The sequence below is a fragment of the Eumetopias jubatus genome, unplaced genomic scaffold, assembly GCF_037043125.1.
Source record: "Eumetopias jubatus isolate StellerSeaLion01/CBP00866 unplaced genomic scaffold, mEumJub1_p1.0 scaffold_12, whole genome shotgun sequence".
Classification (NCBI taxonomy): domain Eukaryota; kingdom Metazoa; phylum Chordata; class Mammalia; order Carnivora; family Otariidae; genus Eumetopias; species Eumetopias jubatus.
In genome coordinates this window covers 65427898-65451143 of record NW_028274818.1, presented here as the reverse complement: position 1 = coordinate 65451143, position 23246 = coordinate 65427898, and the positions used below count along the sequence as shown (strand labels likewise).

The 23246-nt window shown below is 42.0% G+C and overlaps 1 protein-coding gene across 3 annotated transcripts in view; it reads right to left on the bottom strand.

Annotated features, from left to right (window-relative positions):
- Positions 1 to 23246, bottom strand: part of CNST (consortin, connexin sorting protein) — a 114008-nt gene that overhangs the window by 7284 nt on the left and 83478 nt on the right. For all 3 annotated transcript variants that reach the window (XM_028111552.2, XM_028111553.2, XM_028111554.2), the window contains exons 8-10: positions 23149 to 23245; positions 13168 to 14066; positions 497 to 632 (exon numbers count right to left, since the gene is read on the bottom strand). In XM_028111552.2, the coding sequence (XP_027967353.1) occupies positions 497 to 632; positions 13168 to 14066; positions 23149 to 23245 (1132 nt within the window). The remainder of the gene's footprint in view (positions 1 to 496; positions 633 to 13167; positions 14067 to 23148; position 23246) is intronic.

The following is a 23246-nucleotide window of genomic DNA, read 5'->3' as shown; positions in this document are numbered from 1 at the left end:
CCCCCCACTTGTGCTCTCTCTGTCTCTCACTCTCACTCCCTCTCAAATAAAATCTTTAAAAAATAAATAAAATAAAAGCTAAAATACTTAAAAAAAAAAATCACCAGAGAATATCCGAATATCCTTGTAATCCAGAAATATTTCTCAGACCTACAAAGGAGTATTAATGGTCACTTAAAAAAAAAAAAAGACAATAGCAGGCTCACTTAAAAAAAAAAAAGTATTAAACAGGAAATTGAAATGAGCTCCAAGCGGACCGTCAGTTGAGATAGGGAGGCCAGAAGTTGAAGTTTACGACTTGCTCACTTATTTGAACCAAATGCTAAGGAATAACAGAATTGCTGATGATCATTTGATTCTACATGTTCCTTTACAGAATATAATAAAGCAACGAAGTACACATGTTCTTTTTACAAACCCTATTACCAAACATACTCTCAGCTGACCCAGAGAAGCAGCTCAGTGCTAGACGGACCCCCCACCCCAGGTGCTTTACCTTGATCTAAGTCATCATCGATCTCCTGGAACCTCACTCTTCGTTTCGATGGTTTCTGCTGCATCTGGGCAGGATTGTCTCCTACACCCTCATTCCTCTTCTTTAATATAGAGACCAGTCCTTCTGCAGGGACAACCTGTCGGAGATAGTTCACATGGAACAGTAAAAAGGCCAATTCTACTCAACAGGCACTTGAATTTCTATTATAGGTTTATCCAATTCCTACAGAAAAAAACCATCACAATTAATCATCAGAATTGTTACAACAGAATAATACTTTTACTCTAAGCAGATGATAACAAAACACACACATCTGAAACTTGAGCAGCTCTCCCACAGCCCAGGGCTGACTCCCAGGCCCGGGGTCTGACGCAGAGCGCACGGACTGGAAACCAGGCCCTCTGTACCCACCCGGCTCTCGGCTCCATGTCCCCGGAGGGCACCTGTAAAATGATCACGCACAGCCCCACTCTGCTTAATCATGAGTGCTGGCGTTTGCTTTATAACAGATGCTGCTGGTCCACCACTTCTTTTTCCATTCACCAGCAATTTTTAAGAAATGAACGTGTGAGATGCAAAATATATTTGATGCCATGAACTCAAGAACCCGAGATGGGGAGTTGCATGCTCTACCGACTGAGCCAGCCAGGAGCCCCCTGATGCCAACTCTTAACATCAAAATGGGCAGTAAGCTTGGTTCCTCTGAGACACTATATGTATTTATGAAATTATGCTCTACTGCTCACAATATTTTAAGGACTTCTCTTCTGGAATATCTCGGAGCCAGTTTCTTAGGGATATGTTACTTTGTAATATGCAGAGGTTGGCAAACTATGGGCAGTAGGCCAAAGGCCCCTTGCCTACTTTTTGTAAATAACATTTAATCAGAACACAGTCAAGCCCATTCATCCACATACCCTGTAGGGCTGCTGCAACCGCAGAAATGAGTAGCTCCAACAGACCCTAAAGTCTAAAATGTTTACTATTTGGCCCTTTGGAGAAAAAGTTGGCTAGAATCTCCTGACCCCCACCTCTACTTATTTCTATGCTGCCTCCGCCCCACCCCTTATTTAGGAACGAAGACAAAAACAAAACCCCTTGCCATTTAGGAGTTAAGAGACTCCACGGTGTAGGGAGAAGGGGATCAGTTGGTCAAGCCACACTAGGAAGAAAAGGCGCCCCCCCGCCCCCCCCACGAAGCAGCAGGTTCATTCAAAGAAGTTAACCTGTGAGTTGGCCTGATGGACAAGCTGTAGGTGATGACATAAGTGGGCATTGTGGGCCTAACATGCAGATGTCAGTGACTTGCTAGGAGCAGGTCACTGGAAGCTGAAGGCTCTGCCTGTGATGTCATTTATCTGATTGATGGCATAAAATACTTAATGCGATTTCCAGCTCCAGCCAGCCATCTCTGATAATGTGCTATGCATAAATATTACTGATCCTGTTAGTTCTTTTTATAACTCAAGGCTTTTAGGGCCAAATGACTCAATATAATCTTCTACTGGGCTTCCCTGAACATGGGTCTATAGAAACCATTATCTCAAAAAAAAAAAAAAAATCAATGTTAGCAATTTATTCTTTTTTTATTTTTAAAAGATTTTATTTATTTATTTGAGAGAGAGAATGAGAGATAGAGAGCACGAGAGGAAAGAGGGTCAGAGGGAGAAGCAGACTCCCTGCTGAGCAGATAGCCCAATGTGGGACTCGATCCTGACACTCCAGGATCATGACCTGAGCCAAAGGCAGTCGCTTAACCAACTGAGCCACCCAGGCGCCCAGCAATTTATTCTTTTTATACGAAATGTGTATTTCAGGTGATGTCCTTCTTTTGAGAAAACGAAAGCACTTTAGTGACATTAAAATGGAACATACAAATATGCAAAGGAATAGTCTTTCAAATGTTTCTTTAGAAAGCAACAACATCAAACACTCCCTTTATCCAACATTAAAGAGCCCCTTTCTGCAACATAGAAGGACTTTACACGTACCGTACTGAAATGGAGACGAAAAGAAGTCCTAATAAGTTTCTGAAGAGCAAGAGATAGAAAATGGAAATGACTTTAATGGCTATATTACTACTAATGATGTATCACTGATATTCTTTTTATTTTTTGTAAATGTAAAAAAAGGGGGGGATTTTCATAGACTATTTTCACGATCTATTTTTCCATAAAATAGAGTCATACATTTATCTACAGCGAATTCACCTAAAACCATAAGTGTTTTCAAGTTGCTTTAAATACTAAGAAAAAAAATCCTATTAAAAATTGTGGGGGAAGAGAAAAAGAGTAAGTGTGCGGATGAGCCCCAGAGTGGCATTTGTTACCTTTATATCTTTGTGATATGAATTTTCAATCTGTAAATTCAAGAAACAGACTCAAATCATAAATCAAAAGACAGTGCATGTGAACAAAAGTATACTGAAGGACTCAGCAAAACTCTTAAGTCATCTGGAAAAGCACAGATGTGCTCCCAAGACCCAGCAACCAGTCTTAGCACACTGGCTGGGAGGCCCCTACCCTAGTCCCTGCTTGGCCTCATCTGTGGCATCTGGCTCTGGAAGTCATGCGGGTAAGGAATACAAGCCTTCCCAAGTGGCCCCACCTTATTTACTGTGGGTAGTGATGAACTTTGGCAAGTTTTTGAAAGAGGGGAGAAATTACGGTTGTGTGGGATGGGTCAACATTCTGTTTTGACACCCTCCCGCACCCAACCCTTACTTCTTGGCTAGAAATCTAACCACACCTTATACTTTCTTTTCCTTTTCCTCTCCCACCAAAAACTGCTTGTTTCAGCAGGCGCACCCCAGTGTGAAGTGAGGGTGTGTGCTCTTTTCTCTCCTTTCAGTCATGTTCAGGGACCTCCTCCGGGAATCTTTCTTTTCTCAGCGCCCTGGGGTCCTACAGTCTCTAGACTCAGAACAAGGCATGGTGGGACCAAGTTTAGGCACAGGAGATGAGTGCCAAGAGGGAAACTCTTAGAAGACAGGTAGGTGTGGTCCTTTCTGTTTTGGAAAGAGTTTTGGGCAGGGGTCTTAGAACCTACCCCCACCATAGAAATTCTACCTACCACACCAAGGCAAACATAAAAAGTTTAAGAAACAACTCTGTCAGAGTTTTCCTTGATTCTGTGGTAGAAAGGCAAGTAAGCCAAAGCAAGGTCAGGGTCTCAGTTTGGGGTCTCACTCAAAAGACTGCCCAGTGTTTCTAAATAGGTAGAGAAGATGATTTAGGACACATGGAAACATGTCTTCTCCAAACTGCCCTAAAAAAAGTCTCAAACCCTTCCCCCCCCTTTCTTTTTCTAACCACAATGTCAGCATTAAAAGGTTAATTTTTAAATCTCAAAACAATAAAGCTTTTATTTTTTTAAATTTATTTTTAAAGATTTTATTTATTTGACAGAGAGACAGCGAGAGAGGGAACACAAGGAGGGGGGGAGTGGGAAAGGGAGAAGCAGGCTTCCCGCGGAGCAGGGAGCTCGATGTGGGGCTCGATCCCAGGACCCTGGGATCATGACCTGAGCAGAAGGCAGACGCTTAACGACCGAGCCACCCAGGCGCCCCCCAATAAAGCTTTTAAAAACCAAATTTAGTTTCCCACTTCAATTACCAAGTTTTTTTCCTAACCAAACAAAATATAACAGCCCTTCCACTGAGAACAAAAAGAACGTCTAAGCTGTAATTAATGTAATTGTCGCTGGTGGTACTCCATGAATAAGTGAAGAATTAAAAACAAAAGCAAAACAAAACACCCATCTGGCCCAGTCCTGTACATTTGCAAATAAATAGTTCTACTGCACGTCCCCTCAAATATCAATGATTGTCTTAAATAGCATTTTAAGAATTAACTGGTCATAAAAAACAAAATTATTTTGCAACTCTACTGGCACAGTAAATCCTAATGTGACAAGGAAAACACTGAGAGGACCTTGCCTTTAGAACTGCCTCCGCAAAAAATTAAAGGAGAAAGCAGATACCACGTAATATTCCTCTAATGATAGAGGCTCACCCAATCCAGAATTTCAAGGCTGGTGAATTTTGAACAGGAACACATGCTTGGGTGTCTGAACAACTTGAGAACTAACATTCACAAATCATATTCGTATATTATAAGTAGCTTACACACCAGTGATTTCACTCTAGAAAAAGGTGTCAAATTTACCACCACTGTTCACTGAAGGGACGAGATGTTCCCTGCCTGCTCCTTTAGATTTGGGCTCCATAATAAGACCTATAATTTGGTGGATCGGTACACATGTACACAACATGCCATATTTAATCTTCACAACTCTTATCACACAGGCATTATTAGTCCCATTTTACAGAACAAGCCAAGCTCAGACAACTAATATAACCTGCTTACATTTGTCGCACCAGCTACTGGCAGAGTTTGAATACAAGCTCATTAAACCTCTTGCCATTTTCTTTATGTGAAGAGATCTTATTTTCTATGACTATTAAAATTTTGCTTAGTGTCATCTGTTATATGTTGCAATTAAAGTGAGATGAACAGAATTTTCAAATAAACCTAAGCATTTTCTTTTGTCTTTCCAAAGTACTTTATATCTCTAGCAAAAACTCCTTACCTTACACATCGCCCCAATTAAGAGATGCTTCAACTAATGGCTAAATCCATCGATCTAGCGATGTGGGAGAGGAGATGGGTAGATGAAAGATCCTTTGTGTCATTCAATTAATCTGCAAGTAGATTAATATCATGGCTCCTAATACAGCAAATTAATATTACAAGCCACAGCTGGAGCAAGAGGAGGTGGCTCCAGAGAGGAAAGCCATCTTCCGGACAGAACACGGTGGGGACCTCTGACCCCACACTTCTGTATCTACAACAGTGCAAAACGGAGAGAGCAAAAAGGAGGAAAAAACAAATAATGACAAAGTCTGTCAATGCTGAACTTTTAAAAGATGAGTTTAAAGAGGAAAAAGGTTTTTAAAAAAATAAAAATAGGAGTTAATCATGTCTCTAAGTTTCTAAATTAGGCACTACCTCGTGTTTTTGTAATTTGCTTAACAGGACAATTTCATAAGTACAAAACAGGAAAAGAAATAAGAATGTCAAGAACTACTCCACCTTTAATCCCCAGTAAATTGTTTAAATAGGTAGACTCCAGAACAAAACATTTGATGTTCCCGCCCTCAGAAGTGCATCTTCACTATATACACTGCTGTGACCTAAACCCCACCCTCACTACTTCACACCTCAACTGTGGCAATAACCTGATGGGTCTCCTTGCTTTGGCCCTGCCTCCATACCTTCTAGTATCCACAGAGCAGCCAGGAAGCAGATCAGGTCACATCTCCCGCTCAAAACCATGGCTTTCCACCACTGACTGTGATTCCGGTTCCTGACCCTGGTCTGGAGGCCCTACAGGCACCGGCTTCAGCCTCCCCATCTTCCTGAACTCTCTGCTGTTCTTTCCCTTGTTCACTGCTCCAGCTGTGCTCTCCCAGTGCCTTCCCCCGACCTGGATTAAAAGAGCCCATTCCTCCACCCTGCCCACCAGCTCCATCTCTCTCCATTCCTCACCCTGCTGAGATTTAGGCACAGCCCTTAATGATATCTGAGTCTACACTGTTTATTTTTTTATTTTTATTTTATTTTTCTAAGTAGGCTCCATGCCCAATATGGAGCCCAACATGAGGTTTGAACTCATGACCCTGAAATTAAGCCCTGAGCTGAGATCAAGAGTCAGACTCAACAACTGAGCCACCCAGGTGCCCCTACATTATTTTTTTAAAAGATTTTATTTATTTATTTGACAGAGACACAGCGAGAGAGGGAACACAAGCAGGGGGAGTGGGAGAGGGAGAAGCAGGCTTCCCGCGGAGCAGGGAGCCCGATGCGGGGCTCAATCCCGGGACCCCGGGATCATGACCTGAGCCGAAGGCAGACGCTTAACGATTGAGCCACCCAGGTGCCCCTACATTGTTTACTTTTAAGTGAACTTATTTATTATGTGTGTCTCCCTCTAGAGAGTAAGCTTCACAAGAGTAGGGACCTGACCTGTGTTCGCTGGTGTGTCCTCAGTTCCTAGAATATAGTAGGTGCTCAACAAATAAGCCAAAGAGAAAATGAATACACAGATGAGCAGTTTACATATAGACAGCACCTAGCTTACACTTATTTGGATAACACAGATTTTCCCCTTAACATAATCAAAACTAAGTATGTTTTCAAAGGTTGTTTATTTTTCTAAGTACAGTAGGTTTAAAAACAAAAGCCTTGCCCCGTATTGGTAACTGTTATTGACAATAACGTGTTGGCTTTGTAGAAAATACAAAAATGTATTCAATAGCATCCCCACCCTTAAGGAGTTTGCAATTAGTGTAGACTAATTGTAGACTATTGTAGACAACTGTGTGTGCCCTATAGTAACAGGGAAAGAGAACAGCCCTAGATAGGACTTCAGGAGGCCAGGCAAGGCACAGGAACCTCCCCGCATCACTCTAAACTAAGTCATTCATTTGCTATTACCTGACTGGCCCCTTTGGGTCACCAGTTTGAGACCCCAAATTTAGTGCTAACCTAAGACCATTTGGAGGGGAAGACGAAGGTGATATGAGGAATGGGAAAACTTACTGAGGAGCTATGGCAAAAGCCCAGGAAGAAGCAATAAAGATGTAAATTAAAAGAATGATTACATGGAAAAGAGAAGCCGGGTGCAAGAGACTCGACAATCAAGAGGTGCACTGATTAGAAAGTTTAGAGGGCAGGACAAGGGTGCCTGGGTGGCTCACTTGGTTGGGTGACTGCCTTCAGCTCAGGTCATGATCCTGGAGTCTCGGGATCAAGTCCCGCGTCGGGCTCCCTGCTCAGTGGGGAGTCTGCTTCTCCCTCTGACCCTCTCCCACTTCACGTTCTCTCTTTCTCTCTCTTAAGTAAATAAATAAATCTTAAAAAAAAAAAAAGATTTAGAGGCCAGGACAAGAAAGAAAGGCAAAGATGAGACCATCTGGCACAAGAAAAGGTAGGTCATCCCTGGATAATCCTTGGGAGGCTCCTTGGACTTTGACCTGAGTCCTGGGTCAACCATTGCCCATGAAGTGTCTTCTATGATTGGAAGACTGCATTTTCTCCACTGCAAGGAAGCGGGGCTTGCCCTGCTCCCCTGCAGAGAACAGCCACGATCACTGTTTCTAAAACCCTCCTTTGTGCAGGATCCACAGACCAGGTACCTACAGGATTTCATAAACTGCTGCTTAGCCCTGGCCTCCCATCTTAACTCCGTATGGAATCCCACAGTGGCTCGTCTTCACAAGACTTCCCCATCCCAGCGATCGAGCCAAGAGACAGAGATGAAGACTGCACGGAGGGCACTCTGAGGACACAGCATCTCTGAAGATAAATCATACAGCAACTCTGGGTCATTAGCGTTCTCCCCATCATAAAGTTTAAGGTTTTGTTTCCTGAGACACAGGGAGATCTGAAGATATCTAAGTAAATGTTGCGATAAAGACAGAACCAGGCACACGTTTTGCCCTCTTTCAGATCAAAAACTTTTTAGAGCCTCAAGCAGTAGCAAAGTGGCTTCTTCCCCAGCTATCACGTCCCCGCAAATAGATTACACATGTATATATTAATGAAGAAAAATGAATGGTTTATTTCCATAAGGTGTATCATGCTGCTAAAATGTGCTCACAAAGGGGATCTCTTGAATTATACACTATGATTATTTTCAATGTGAAAAGACATTGATTTTTTTTAAAGGTTTTATTTATCCATTAGAGAGAGAGAGAGGGCACAAGCAGAGGGAATGGCAGGCAGAGGGAGAGGGAGAAGATGTGGGACTCGATCCCAGGACCCTGGGATCATGACCTGAGCCGAAGGCAGATGCTCAACGAACTACGCCACCCAGGTGCCCCAAGACAGATTAATTTTCATAAAATTTACCCAATATTCAATGTCACTCATTCAGAAAATAAAACAACTCTCTCATCCCCACTCCCTCATGGAACAATCTACCAAAAGCTGAGTGGATTTTTATTAGCAATATGGTGTTGAATCATGATACCACCTTGAATTTGAATATATTTCTTATCTTAGGTTTGATGCTAGGAACAGCTGAAGAGTTTTGTTTTGTTTTTAAGAATTTATTTGAGAGAGAGAGAGTGTGTGTGCGCAGAAGTGGGGGGAGCAGAGGGAGAGGGAGAAGCAGACTCTGCACTGCGCGTGGAGCCTGACACGGGGCTCGATCCCACGACCCTGAGATCATGACCTGAGCCCAAGTCAAGAGTCGGACACGCAACCAACTGAGCCACCCAGGTGCCAAAGAACAGCTGAAGGGTTTTATTTTTTATTTTTATTTTTTTTTATTTCAGCTGAAGGGTTTTAAAGAGAAGATAACACAACCCTCCCAGGTTCCAGAACCAAGCAAGTCAATGATTTACTGGCATTACCAGGCTCCTTGGGGAAAGGGGGTTTGGGTTCTGACATTAAAATAATCATGTCAGAATATTATGGGTATTACAATAAGATTTCATCTTTTCCCAAAAACTAGGTAGTTAAATTCAGCCACCAGATAACACCTGGACACCTGCTGGGAATGCAGGCTTTACACACGGAGTGTCCCTATCTGAATTTTCAGTCACTGCATCTGCGATGTCGTGGTACACACAGCAGTTACGTAAAAATTACTGAGGGAACAGAAGAGTGAATCTCTCTACCTTGCTGATGCTGCACATGTAATAAACTTCTTATGTTAAAAATCTATGAAATAGGGGCACCTGGGTGGCTCAGTCGTTAAGCGTCTGCCTTTGGCCCAGGACATGATCCCAGGGTGCTGGGATAGAACCCCACATCGGGCTCCCTGCTCAGCGGGAAGCCTGCTTCTCCCTCTCCCACTCCCCCTGCTTGTGTTCCTGCTCTCGCTGTGTCTCTCTCTGCCAAATAAATAAATAAAATCTTAAAAAAAAATCTATGAAATGAGCATCAATGTTTTTGATGCTTTTTAAAAGAGCAGGTTACACTTCTGGTGAGAGTGTGTCACTTTTTACATGAGAAAGAACATTAGTGCCCCAGACACTAAGCTATCATTCTACTTAGCAAAGTTATTCTGGATTTAAAAATTCTCCTCAAACCCAGAAAAGTTTCATTTACACATGCCTCTGCATCACTGAATTAAACGAGTGTAGATCGTTTTAGTTCTCTAAGAGATTTTGCATGAATTGTTTCATCTGATGGGATGAACCTGGTTGTTTAAAGGACACAGCAAACACTCCTGCTGGGCTGGTGGTGGCTGCCAAGGCCCAGGAGCACTGCAGACAGAGCTGAGCAATGCAGGAGTAGGAAGAGAATGAGAGCAGGAAGACCAGCAAAAAAGGGAAAACATGGCAGTGAAAGAACATTCCACCATAATCACAGAGGTCGGAAGAGTGGGGAGCAGTGAGGAAATCGCTGAGGGGCAGAGACACTCACAGAAGAAAGGGCAGGGTGGGAAGAGAGACCAGAGGGCTCCTAGGATGGCACAGCCATGTGGACATTATGCTCTGTATCCCCAATTCACCCAAGTGCAGAAGCATGAAAAATATTTTAAAAACAATTCCAGTAAAATTACCCAAGTGAGCCCCCAAGAGATGAAATCAGAAGTTCATCTGATTCCTCATTGTATCCTCAGCACTTGATGTGAGATAGCCTTAGGAGAATTCTGCTGAAAGCATGCAACTGTGTTTGGATTAAAAAGAAGTTTGGGGCGGGGGGTGCCTGGGTGGCTCGGGTCCTGGAATCGAGGCCCATGTTGGGCTCCCTGCTCAGCTGAGAGTCTGCTTCTCCCTCTCCTGCCCTCCCCACTGCTCGTGCTCTCTCTCAAATAAATAAATTAATTAATTAAAAAGAAGAAGAAGAAGAAGTTTGCACTTATAAGCAAACCCACTATCACCTGGACATTTTACTTAGCCCAAAACTTCACTCTGAAGGTATTAAGGAAATTGTAAGCATTAGTGATTTTTTAGTTTTGGAATTTTATTTTTTTGTTTTAAAATTTTTTTATTTATTTGACAGAGAGAGAGAGCACAAGTAGGCAGAGCAGCAGGGAGAGGGAGAGAGAGAAGCAGGCTTCCCACTGAGCAGGGAGCCCTATGTGGGCTCAATCCCAGGACCCCGGGATCATGACCTGAGCCGAAGGCAGACGCTTAACAACTGAGCCACCCAGGTGCCCCAAGTTTTGAAATTTTATTTTTTATTTTAATTATTTTATTTTATTTTATTTTTCAAGTTTTGAAATTCTTATTAAAAACTCTTTTCCTAACAGGGTAAGGCAGAATTTATTGACGTATCCTCCTCAGAATGGAGAAGGAAATATTCGGAAACAGTCTGTTCAGCATTATCACAGGAATGCAAATTAGTTTTGTTAATTATATGTAGCTTTTGAGGTTCTTAAAACAGCATAACTTAACAGATCAATAGAATTTTAGGAAAGGGAACCATCACACATAAAAAATAACTTCACAGGAAAGACAACTTTAAAAATGTGAATAGTTTCCACCGCCTGCTAGGTATTATCCAGTAGGGAAAACTGACGTTATGAGCCTGAGGAAGGAACACTCCGCTTGGTTGTAATACAATGTGAGTTCAACGGCAAACCCCCACCGTAAGTGTTCTGCAAAGTAGGGAGATGCAACAGGGGAGCTCTGACCCTTTTTCACCGTTTATACCTAAAAAGGTAAAATTAGACCTTCTGTCTTTTCCCCAGATGGTCAACTTGATTATTGGTGTGAAAAGCAGTGGTCAGAGAAGGCTGACCTTGTGGTATAACAGCTAGATTTGAATCCAGGTGTGACTTCTGTTTCGATGGTTCCCTGTATCAGAGGCCTGGTGAAAATAAACAAGGGAAGGAATGCTGGGTCTAGTGCTTTACTACTGGCTCTATTTAATTTTTTTTAAATGAAAACACTTTTCTTTCAAATACTTTTTTTTATTTTTAAGTAATCTCTATACCTAAGGTGGGGCTTGAACTCACGACCCCAAGAGCAAGAGTTACCTGCCCCACCGACTTAGCCAGCCAGGTGCCCTCTATTTAATTTTTTTTAACTTTAAGAAAAAATTGTAGTAAGATACGTCTAACATAAAACTGCAATTTTAACAACTGAGTGGCATTAGCTATATTCATAGTGTTGTGCCGCCACTACCAGTAGCGACTTCTAAAATTTCCATCCACCCAAACAGAAACTCTGCACTCATTAAGCATATGAAACAATTTCAAGAGGAAATTAGGAAGAAAAAAACCATAGTTTATGGAGGGCTGACTTGTAAGTGGTAATAAAAATCTGGTTAAAATAAACAAATGAATGAATACTGGATCAAGTGCCTTCCTATTCTATCCAACTTTGTCAAGACTAGTTGCTGGGGAGCTGACTAGAGGAGGCAATGCAGGGAGCCAGTGACCTCACGCCGATGAAGTGAGCAAGCTCCCACAGGGCTCCGCCTTTCCGGGCACTCTGGTGCCTACTTTGGCTCTGTTGCTTTTCCAGTTTCTACTCGAAGTGTGTTCCTCCCCAACCTGCCCAATGATGATGCAGAATTAGAAAACAATGTTTATAAATGGGACTTAAAAGCTGACTTGGAAAAAACTATAAGATGAAAAACAGGAAGAGTAGCTGGTATCCTAATTTTCAGGGGAGGATACAGTGACGTGGAGAGGTCAGCAGGAACTCTGTAGGGCTGCTAGCTGGTGGGTCTGTATGTGACCTCAGACTTAGACCTCTTTCCACTATATGAGGCCACCTTCCCAGGGGGCTACAGTTTGCATACGGCCTTTTTTCCCCCTTAACTGTTTTTTTTAAAGATTTTTATTTATTTATTTGAGAGAAAGAGAGAGAGTACAAGCAAGGGGAGCAGCGGAGGGAGAGGGAGAAGCAGGCTCCCTACTCAGGACCCGATCCCAGGACCCCGGGATCAGGACCTGAGCTGAAGGCAGACAACATAAACAACAGAGCCACCCAGGTGCCCCCTTTTTTCCCTTAACTTTAAAAAATTTTATCATCAAACAAAGGAGAATGGTCATCTTGATCCTCTCTGTCATTTTTTGTTTTGACCATCTTCATTACTGTTTGGAGAAACTTTGGATTATGTATAACATTTGACTTAGTCAAGCAGTAAGTATGAAGTCTGTTCAAACCTACAGCTTATAAATTAATACTACAAGAAAGAGAAGATTCACAATGTACAACTTAATGACTTAAAAATCCACCCAGTATCTCCTTGTCCTACTGTATTTTAAAATGTTTCCTTTGTTCTGTTGTACTGTTTTAAAGAATCAAAAAATATACTAATAATCATAAGAGTATTATGAGGGAAAAAATGAGATTTCCTTATAAGAATGTAACTAATCTTGTCTTGATCATAATTGCCAGAACTGTCAAATAAAAGTCACAGCAGTATTAAAAACAGTGTTCATAACACTTACTGTCCCCAGAGGCATGCAATAAAAGTTCCTGAAGTATAAACATCATGACCAAAAGTCATCTAATTCAATCTTATTCATTTCCTATTCAATATGAAAAATAAAACTACTAATTATTAGAAGTTTAATAGATTTTCCCCTCATGCTGGAAACCGGGGAAAATTTACAAAAACAAGGCACTATTTAGTAGAGATGTGCTTTTAAAATTTCATTTTACTGTTAATTGCACTTCTGTTAAATCCCACACTTACTTCTGCAATCTCTATCCTTTTTGCCAGATCATCAAGAGAAAGACAGCTCTCGTCGGAAGGCAGATCCTCCTGCAGACTGTAGGAGGCTTCTTCAGGAGAAAGATCTGGAAGAAGGTCCGAGTCTTCCTCCTGGTTGTCTTCACGTGACAGGGAGTCTTCAGTATCTTTTAAGCATCCTTCTAACAGGCTGTTCAAATAGTCTTCCGTCTCTTTACTGACGTGCTCGTCCTCACCCCCCCTCTCCTCGGGGGCCATACACACCTCTGGCCGCAGCGCACTTAAGTCAGACACTTGATCACTCTCACAAAGTGCCCTGTCAGAGCGCTGTGGGTCCGGCGGCCCGCGTGGTGATTTTCCATCGCTGTCTGTGAGATCAGGTTGCTGCAGCTCACTGGAGTCACTGTTCTCAAGGCGGTCCGTGGGCAACGCCTCAGAAGCATCCTTAAGTGGCAAACGGAGTCCCTTTCTTTGAGTCCGGGAATACTGTCCCTCGGAGGCGGGCGCCGGAGCTAAGAGGTCAGAGCCGGGTGAGATCAAGGGCTCTAGCATGGACTCGCTGGGGAGCAACGCCGCGGGGGCTGCGGCGGGGGCTGCGGCGGGGCCTCCGGCTGCGGCGGCCACATCGCGGCAGGCCTCCGTCTGAGGCCGCTGCGGGCGGCTGTCATCCTCACAGGCGTCCTCCGAGCGGCTCCCGGCCGAGGGCCAGGGCGGGGCGTGCAACTCCCGCGCGGCCGCCGCGCCGCACAGCGGCTCCTCCGGGTGGCGCTCCCCCGCAGTTACCAGCAGGCTCGGGGGCGCGGCCTGCCTGTCCATCGGGAGACAGCCCGGGCTGCTCTCCTGGCTTCTCTCTTGACCGGGGCTTTCTCCCCTTGGCTCGGGGCCAAGACAACTTTCACTCTCTGAAGACAAGAAAAACAAGTTGTTTTAAGGTTCAAAACAACACTTGGCATAGGAGGGAAGAGAAAGGACATAGGTGAATTAATACGTGTGACACAACAAAATCTGAAACCTCTCCAGTGCAAACTGCATCTGCTTGGATTAATAGTGTCTTTAGAGAGGAAATACTCTATGCAGTCAATAACCCTTTACCTATAGAAATTAACAGAGATTGTTCAGAACATGTTAAGAGTATGAATATGTAATTTAGTCTTCGTTATCGTTGAAAAAGCCATTTTTCAAAGGTTGAAAGATATTTTTTCTGAACTTTATTGGTTTTCTATAATTCCTTTCAGATTTACCCTCCACTGAAAATAAGATTTATACTGTTATTTTTTTATAAGATTTTATTTATTCATTTGAGAGAGCGAGAATGAGAGAGAGAGAGAGAGCACATGAGAGGGGGTAGGGTCAGAGGGAGAAGCAGACTCCCTGCTAAGCAGGGAGCCCGATGCGGGACTCGATCCCGGGACTCCAGGATCATGACCTGAGCCGAAGGCAGTCGCTTAACCAACTGAGCCACCCAGGCGCCCCTATACTGTTATTTTTATGGATTTTTCAGTTTTAAAGACTACCCACTGTGGAAGAAGAGGTTTAGTTCTCTCAGTTCTTGCTATTCCTTCCCCCCAGTGATATATTATTTCCCCTCCTCTAGCTTCCCACTACAATTCAACAGGATTCTCGGGCAAATCAATATTCACGTTTACCCTGCTATGGCTTTGTAAATATTATTCACAACTGACCCACACTGTGTACTAGGATATATTTTCCTTTCTTGTTTCCACTTTATTTTGTGTGCTGTTGATAAAACTGCCTCATTCCTTAAAAAAAAAAAAAAAATCCTTGCTGGGGCCCCTGGGTGGCCCCAGTTGGTTAAGTGTCTGCTTTCGGCTCAGGTCATGATCCTAGGGTCCTGGGATCGAGCCCCGCATCGGGCTCCCTGCTTGGCACAGGGAGCCTGCTTCTCCCTCTCCCACTCCCCCTGCTTGTGTTCCCTCTCTCGCTGTCTCTGTCAAATAAATAAATAAATAAATCTTTAAAAAAAAAAAATCCTTGCCTATGTATCTCTAAACTCTGACAGATATCAACTATAGCATATGTACCAACAGATAATCTATCACTTTTAAAACATATCGTTCTTGGGGCGCCTGGCTGGCTCAGGGGAGTGGGCAACTCTCCATCTCAGGGTTTTGAGTTTGAGCCCCACGTTGGGTGTAGAGATTATTTAAAAATTTTTTTTCAAATCTTAAAAAAAACAAACGAACAACATACACTTCTTGAGCTCCTAAGCGGAGCTGCTCGCTGGGCCGGCTACACAGGACTTGTCCTGGAATTCCCTTCCTGTGATCCCTGGATTTCCCTCTCATTCTGTGTTGGGAACATTGTTTCTGAATCCCAGGTCTGCCTCTTTGTTTATTCTTTCTTGGATTTTTTTTTTTTTTTAAGTACACGGAAGGTAAACTTTAGATTGTTCAGATCTGAAAGTCTTTTCCTTCAGCCCTGACTAAAACTTTGGTTGGGTCATTTTCTATGCTTGGGATAACTTCCTCTTACAGCTTCAAAGGCACTGCTATACAGTGTCCCGTTTCCGGTAGGGCTGTAGTCTCTCAACCAGTCCGAATACCAATCTGAGTATCAATCCCCATCACCTACATTTGCTTCCTGGAAGATTTGGATTCTTTTCTTATATCTGATGTCCTGAAGCTTCGGGAAGTTTCTCGTTCTTTGTGTTGGGTACTTGGTGGGACTTTCAATCTGGACACTCATGACGTTCACTTCTGGGAATTTTCTTGTATTATTTCCCTGATCATTTGTCCCCTGTTGCTTTTCTGTTCCTTCCTTTCAGAATGCTCATCTTCAGATTTGGGCTTCATGGACTGATCATCTCTACCATTTCTGCCACACTGTTCCTCTCTTTGCCTTTGGGTTAACTTTCTGGGATGCTACCTCAATTTTATCCTTTGACTCTTCTAATTAATTTTTTAATTTTTTTAGAGAGAGAGAAAGAGAATGCGAGTAAGGGATGGAGGGGCAGAGGGAGAGAGAGTGAATCTTAAGCAGGTTTCATACTCAGCACGGAGCCCGACTTTGGGACTCAATCTCATGACCCTGCGATCACGACCCGAGCTGAAATCAAGAGTCAGAGGCTCAGCTGACTGAGCCACCCAGGTGCCCCATAATTGATTTTTTATTGTGGCCATCACACCTTTTATCTTCTAAGAATATTTTCTTTCTCTGAATGTTTTTATTTTAAAACAGCTCTGGGGTGCCTGGGTGGCTCAGTCGGTTAAGCATCTGCCTTCGGCTGAGGTCATGATATCGGGGTCCTGGGATCGAGCCCTGCGTCGGGCTCTCCACTCTGCGGGAGTCTCCTTCTCCCTCTGCCTGCTTCTCCCCTTGCTTGTACTTTCTCTCTCTCTCTCTCACTGTCAAATAAATAAATAAAATCTTAAAAAATAAAAACAAGCAAACAGCTCCTTATTCTTTTTTTTTTTAATTTTATTTATTTGGCACACAGAGATTGAGAGGTAGAGAGCAAGCACAAGGAGGGGGAGTGGGAGAGGGAGAAGCAGGCTCCCCGCTGAGCAAGGAGCCCGATGTGGGGCTCAACCCCAGGACAATGACCCGAGCCAAAGGCAGCCACCTAACCAACTGAGCCATCCAGGCGCCCCTTATTCTTGTTTTCATATATACAATATCCTCTCTAACCGGTGACACTGTTCATTTTTTTAAAGTTTTCATCTGTTCTCTCCATTTTATTTCCTTTGAGCTTCTTTGGGTTTGACCGACTGATCTGGTTTCTGTCTTTCCTATCTGAGGCTTTCTTAAATGAGGCAACAAGCAGCTCTGTGGTTAAAGGCAAGTCTTCTTCAGGAATGGTCAGTCCTCAGTGTAGGATGAAGAGGGCTTGGGCCATTTGCTGGGAGGCCTTTAATATAAGTATCTGGAGGTTTTATCTCCCGGACGAGTAGCCAGTTTCCCAGAGAGGAAGCTAGAGACCAGCCGCCACAGTTCTGGATGCTAGCTGCAGAAAGCAGGCTAAGGCTCTTGCCGTTCAGGCGGTAAGATATTCATTCAATCCTCATTTTCTACCTAATACCCCTTCCTTGAGTTGTGCCTGATCCACGTCCACAATTCCTCTAGCTCAGACGCTCTAGGAAATAAGTGTCAGCCTCCTGCTTGGCAGAAAGGGCTTATAAACGTGGAAGTGTTTCTTGTATAGGCTTTCAGCCCAACCTCCCGTTGCCAGTCCAACCCTGAATGCTTGACATTAGAGGTACCTCCGTGTTTCCCATTCCCAAACCCTCCCAGGCAGGACTCAACATTGTTCCTGCAGACACTCAGCTTTCTGCTTTCTCTGGTGTAATAAGCCAGTTGCCACCCATCCACCTGCTTTTCAGCTTCTGGAACTTTCTGGATGTCACATCTGCTGCTGCTTCCTCATCCATTCTGTGGCTGTGGGTTTCTGCCTTTAGGGATGAATTTCCGGGGGCATCTGGGTGGCTAGTCAGTTAAGGGTCTGACTTTGGCTCAGGTCATGATGTCAGGGTCCTGGGATCGAGTCCCATATCAGGCTCCCTGCTCAGTGGGAGTCTGCTTCTCCCTCTCCCTCTGCATCTCCCCCTGCTTATGCTAGTGCTCTCTCTCCTTCTCTCTCAAATAAAAGAAAAAAAAATTATTCAGGGCGCCTGGGTGGCTCAGTCGGTTAAGCAACTGCCTTCGACTCAGGTCATGATCTCAGGGTCCTGGGATAGAGTCTGGCATTGGGCTCCCTGCTAGTCAGGAAGCCTGCTTCTTCCCTCTCTCTCTGCCCTCCCCCGAGAAGTGTGCGCGTGTGCGCTCTCTCTCACAAATAAAATCTTTAAAAACAAAACCCATAAAAAAAAGAATGCCTTTCTGACATTTCAGTAATGTTCTAAGAAAAAGTGAAGGTAAATGTCTGATCCACTCTGATTAATCAAAAATATTTTCTGAATTTTTGACAAGTATGCATTCTAGTATAAAACTTAATATTGTTAATGTTTCTGTTAATATTAGCATGAATTTCTGTTAATCAGTGCTCCTGAACCCAAAGATCTAGTGAATGAGTCTGTTACTCCCTACTGCATTCACTTCACACCTACTAACAAAAACTCTACTCTGATGAAAAAAATGGAATAATGGCTGAGTGCATGACAGATGCTTACTACACACCGAGTTGAAGAGGGAGTTCTAAAAGGAGCATTAGACTTAACCTAAGTTCTAACACATAATCTACAGAAATGTCCCTGTCTCTGAGTTACTCTTTCATCTCCCATTCCTCCATGAGTTCTCTCTCTTTTTTAAAAGTTTTGTTTATTTTTTTTTTTTAGTAATCTCTACACTCAACTGGGGACTTGAACTCACAATCCTGAGATCAAGAGTCACATGCTCATCCGACTGAGCCAGCCAGGCGCCCCTCTCATGAGTCCTCTTTACGTTAAAATCCCCCACACAATTCATGAGGTAAGACTAAACCATTCATCAATTAACACATCTTATAATTTCTGAGTATCTCATTAATTAACATTAAATACAAACATTTGAGTGATATCAGGACTAAAGAAGAAATTTTCACAGCACCCTGAAAAAAAAAATACTTCAAGTATGAAATGTTGATAATGTACAGCTTCTGCAGAGGTGAATTCAAAACTAAAACTGTTCATACCCAGTCATCAGGGGAAAGCAAGTTAAAAACACAATGATATTCATGGCCCCTAAAATGACTAAACTGAAAAAAGACTGACAACAGTAAATGCCAGCAAGGATGTGGAGCAATGGGAATCCTCACACGCCACTGGTGGGTATAAAACGGTACAACTATACAGGAGAACAGCCTGGCAGTTTCTTATAAAATTAAAAACGTACCTTCCCTATGACCAGCGATTCCACCCCCAATTCTTTACCCAAGAGAAATGAGAACACATATCCATAGAAAGATTTCCCAGAAGTTCTATTCATCCCCTCCCCCATTCATGCTCGCTCTCTCTCAAATAAAATCTTTTAAAAATTTTTAAAAATTAGAAGTTTTATTCATGATATCCCCAAACTGAAAACAACCCAAATGTCTATCAACAGGTGAATGGATAAACAAATTGTGGTACAAAGAGTGGAATACCCCTCAGCAATGGAAAGAAATGAACTAATCATACATATAACAATATGGGTGACTCTGAAAAACAGTACACTGAGAAATTCTATTTATGTTAAATTCCAAAGCAGAGAAAACGCATCAATAGTAACAGGAAGCCCTGGGTTGCTTGGGCCTGGACGTGGGAGGGACTGATTATAAAGAGAATTGGGAGGAAGATTTTGGCATGATGAAGATGTGCTACATCTTGATTGGGGTAGTAGTTATATGAGCGTATACAGTTGTCAAAACTCCTCAAATTACACACTTAAAATGGGTATATTACATTGCATGGAAATTGTACCTCAATAAAGATAAAAAATAGGAAGGGAGGTACGCCTGGGTGGTTCAGCTGGTTAAGGGTCTGACTCCTGATTTAGGCTCAGGTCATGATCTCAAGGTCATGAGCTCGAGCCCCAAGTTGGGCTCCATGCTCAGTGTGGAGTCTGCTTGAGATTCTCTCTCCCTTGCCCTCTTCCCCTTCTCCCGCTTGCGTGTTCACACGTTCTCTCTTTCAAAATAAGTAAACAAAATCTTTTGAAAAGTAAAAAATGGGAAAGGAAAGAAAAGTATAAAACCCAGGATGATGGTTTTCTCAGGAGTCAGGGGAAAGCAGGAGAGGAACCAAACAGGAACACAAAGATAGTTGTAACAAAACCAACAGTAACTTAGTCTTTAGTTGCTTTAGTTGGGCATTAGGCTTACATATCTTCATTTTGTTATCGTTTGTTATAATGTTTTCTGTAACATGTAATATTTTTTACATATAAAATATCACCTGATAAAAATTAAGAAAAATATAAATTAATAAAAAATGCATGGACTTCAGGGTCAGAAAACTAGGGTCTGGCTTTGAGTTCTAATGAATTCTATTCCTGGATAAGTCACTTCCTGGAGTTTCTTAAAAATGATTCAGCCTAACTTATATTGGTTGTTAAGAGGAAGAGATGAAACAATATATATAAAGGTGTTCTGAAAATATAAAATACTCTGTAAATTACTTGAAGAGTTATAATGGTAGGCTGATTATAAAAGCAGGAATGAGTAATATATAGAGAACATTCACAGAACAGTATTAGCAGGGCCAGCGACAGCATGGGGAGAAGCAGGAGAAAAAGCGGTGAGCGTACGGAGTTCTTCCCTCCTGCCAGGTACCATTCTGAACTTTTAACAGGAAATGACTAGTTTAATCCTCATGAGAATCTCATAAGGTAAGTACTATTAGTGTCCACATTGGGGAGCTGAGGAAAGAGGCCTAGAGAAGCCAGGCAACTTGCTTAACATTACACAGTTTTACATGGTGGAGATAGGATTCAAACCAGACCAGTCTGGCTCCAGAAACAATGTCTCTAACCACTTTACAAAAAATGGCAAGTTACATATTATAGAAGGAGCTTAAGACCAAGGAATTTGGAGTGAAAGAACAGGGAAAGGAAAGTCTAGATCGAACTACATGTCAGACATTGTTAAAAATTAAGACTATGAGGTAAAACAAGAACAATATATTTAATACCAATCTTTAAAGGATTATTTTCATATTTCTCTTTTTCTCACATTCTTACATTTCTATGCATCTATTCAGAAAATAACCAATCTGAGGAAACTAATTCTGAGAGAGTTGACATTCTTTTTTAAAAGATACTGTTTTACCAGACCTGGCAAGATTTCTCTCCCCAGAATTTACCCTCCCCGTAAGATGGTTGTCAGTGAGATGTCTGCATTGGGAAAGTCTTGAATATACATACAACTTACTCAGCAGAAGAATGCTACATTTAGTTCGAAACCAGAAGACCCAGGTTCTAGTTGTGAATCAAAGCACAAGCAAGTGACTTGCATGTGGTAGCTCAGTATCCTCATCTGTACCACATACCTCACAGCAGAGGCCAAGCTAGAAAGCTAGAAAGCTAGAAGTAGTGCCGAGCCTGAGCCTTGCAGCAACCAGTACTCCCGGTCAAACCAATCAGCCAATAACAGCACCATTCCCAAAGACAGAGCCATACCCAAACCGGGTGGCTATTTTGTGAATTTCTCCCTCTTTAGATCTTTATAAAGTTCATTTTACTATGATTTCCAATATAAAAAGGACTGGAAAAGAAGAGACAGCTGCTGTGGTATATAGTACAGAGGTTTCTCAAAGAATTAAAAACGAGATTTGCCATATTATCCAATAATTCCAGTACTGCGTATTTACCCAAAGAAAACAAAAACACTAATTTGAAAAGATCTGCACATCTATGTTTATTGCAGCATTATTTACAATAGCCAAAATATGGAAGCAGCCCAAGTGTCCATCAATAGATGAATAAAGATGTGGTACACACACACACACACACACACACACACACACACACACACACACACACACACAGGAATATTACTCAGCCATAAAACAGAATGAAATCTTGCCCTTTGCAACAACATGGATGGGCCTGGAAGATATTATGCCAAGTAAAATAAGTCAGCCTGAGAAAGACAACCACCACAGGATGTCACTCACATGTAGAATCTAAAAAACAAAACAAATGAAGTAACAGACAAAACACAGAATCAGACCTATAAATGCGGAGAATGAACTGATGGTTGTCAGAGAGGAGAGGGAGTGGGGACGATGGGCAAAATGGGTGAAGGGGGGTGGGAGATACAAGAATGAAGAAGTCAAAAGAATAAAAAGTACAGCACAGGGAATATATAAGCAGTGATACCATAATAGCACTGCATGATGAGGATGGCAGCTACACTTGTGGGGAGCCCAGCATAATGTACACACATGTCCAATCACTATGTTGTGCACTGAAACTAATGTAACATTGTCTATCAACTAACTAAAAAAAAAAAATCAGAAACTTACTTGTAGGACATTTTTTTTAAGATTAGGGATAAGAGATAGGAAAAGAAGTTTGCATTTCAAAATGCAAAATACAGAATAAAATTTTATTTGGAGAAAAATCCAATTTCTTAAAAAAAAAAAAGAAAAGGAGAAGAAGAGACAGGAAGAACAGAGTATAGTAGGAGTGACTTAAGGCAAAATCCCAAATTCGCCTCATAGAAGAAAAGGGGATAAAGATGTAGTGGGGAGGGGAGGGTGCTTTGTAAAAAGAAAAAGGCAGATTAAATTGAAGACATCATCATCACCATCATTGTATCTCTTCGGGCAATTCACGCAAAACACCTGATGGTGCGTGTTTACTATCAGGGCTGTCAGGCCCAGGGATATGAAGCCTTAGAACATAAATCAGTACTAAAATCATATATCAGGAAAAACAAACACCCTGAAATGTATTTATTTAACTTTATTTTCTAAAGTTTTTATAATGAACATACATTAGTACTGTAAAAAAGAGTTTCTAAAAATCTTTGATCTTTTGGCATAAGACAGAAGTGTTGTATAAAATGTATCATAAATGCTTTAGAAATGTATACATGCAAATTAAAGTACACCATAAGTCAGTTAACAAAAAAGGGGAGGAGAATAAATTGCCATAGATCAATTACCAAGAAACAGAGCTCTTAAATATCTAGATTTACAGCACAAATTTCTGGGAAAGTCCATACAATAATTGTTGGTTTTTAAATAGAAAAGGGTATCTGAACATACACCAAAACCAACTCTGTTTCAGAGCATTTTTGTACAATTTTTTCATATTCTGTTAGATATAACTATCTATGGAAAACACGGAAATAACTTTATGTTTTTATAAGAATTTAGATGTTATAATTCCTACTACTAGTTTTCTAAAAATAGGGTTAACATAATATAAAAAGAATCTCACTTTGCAATTTGCCTGGTAGGAAAGGTATATGCAAAAAAAATGTAAGTGCAAAAATAGTCCTTGTAACACTTGTAAAATTTAAGAGGCAGACGTCTCTTTATGTCCTTCTCTAAGGTAAAAACATACCCGGCTCTTCGGCTGTGGCTCCTCCTTCCCTCAGGTCCTCAGAAACTATTAACTGCGTAAAACATTTCCTTCCCAGAGGCTTTTCTACAGCTTCTACC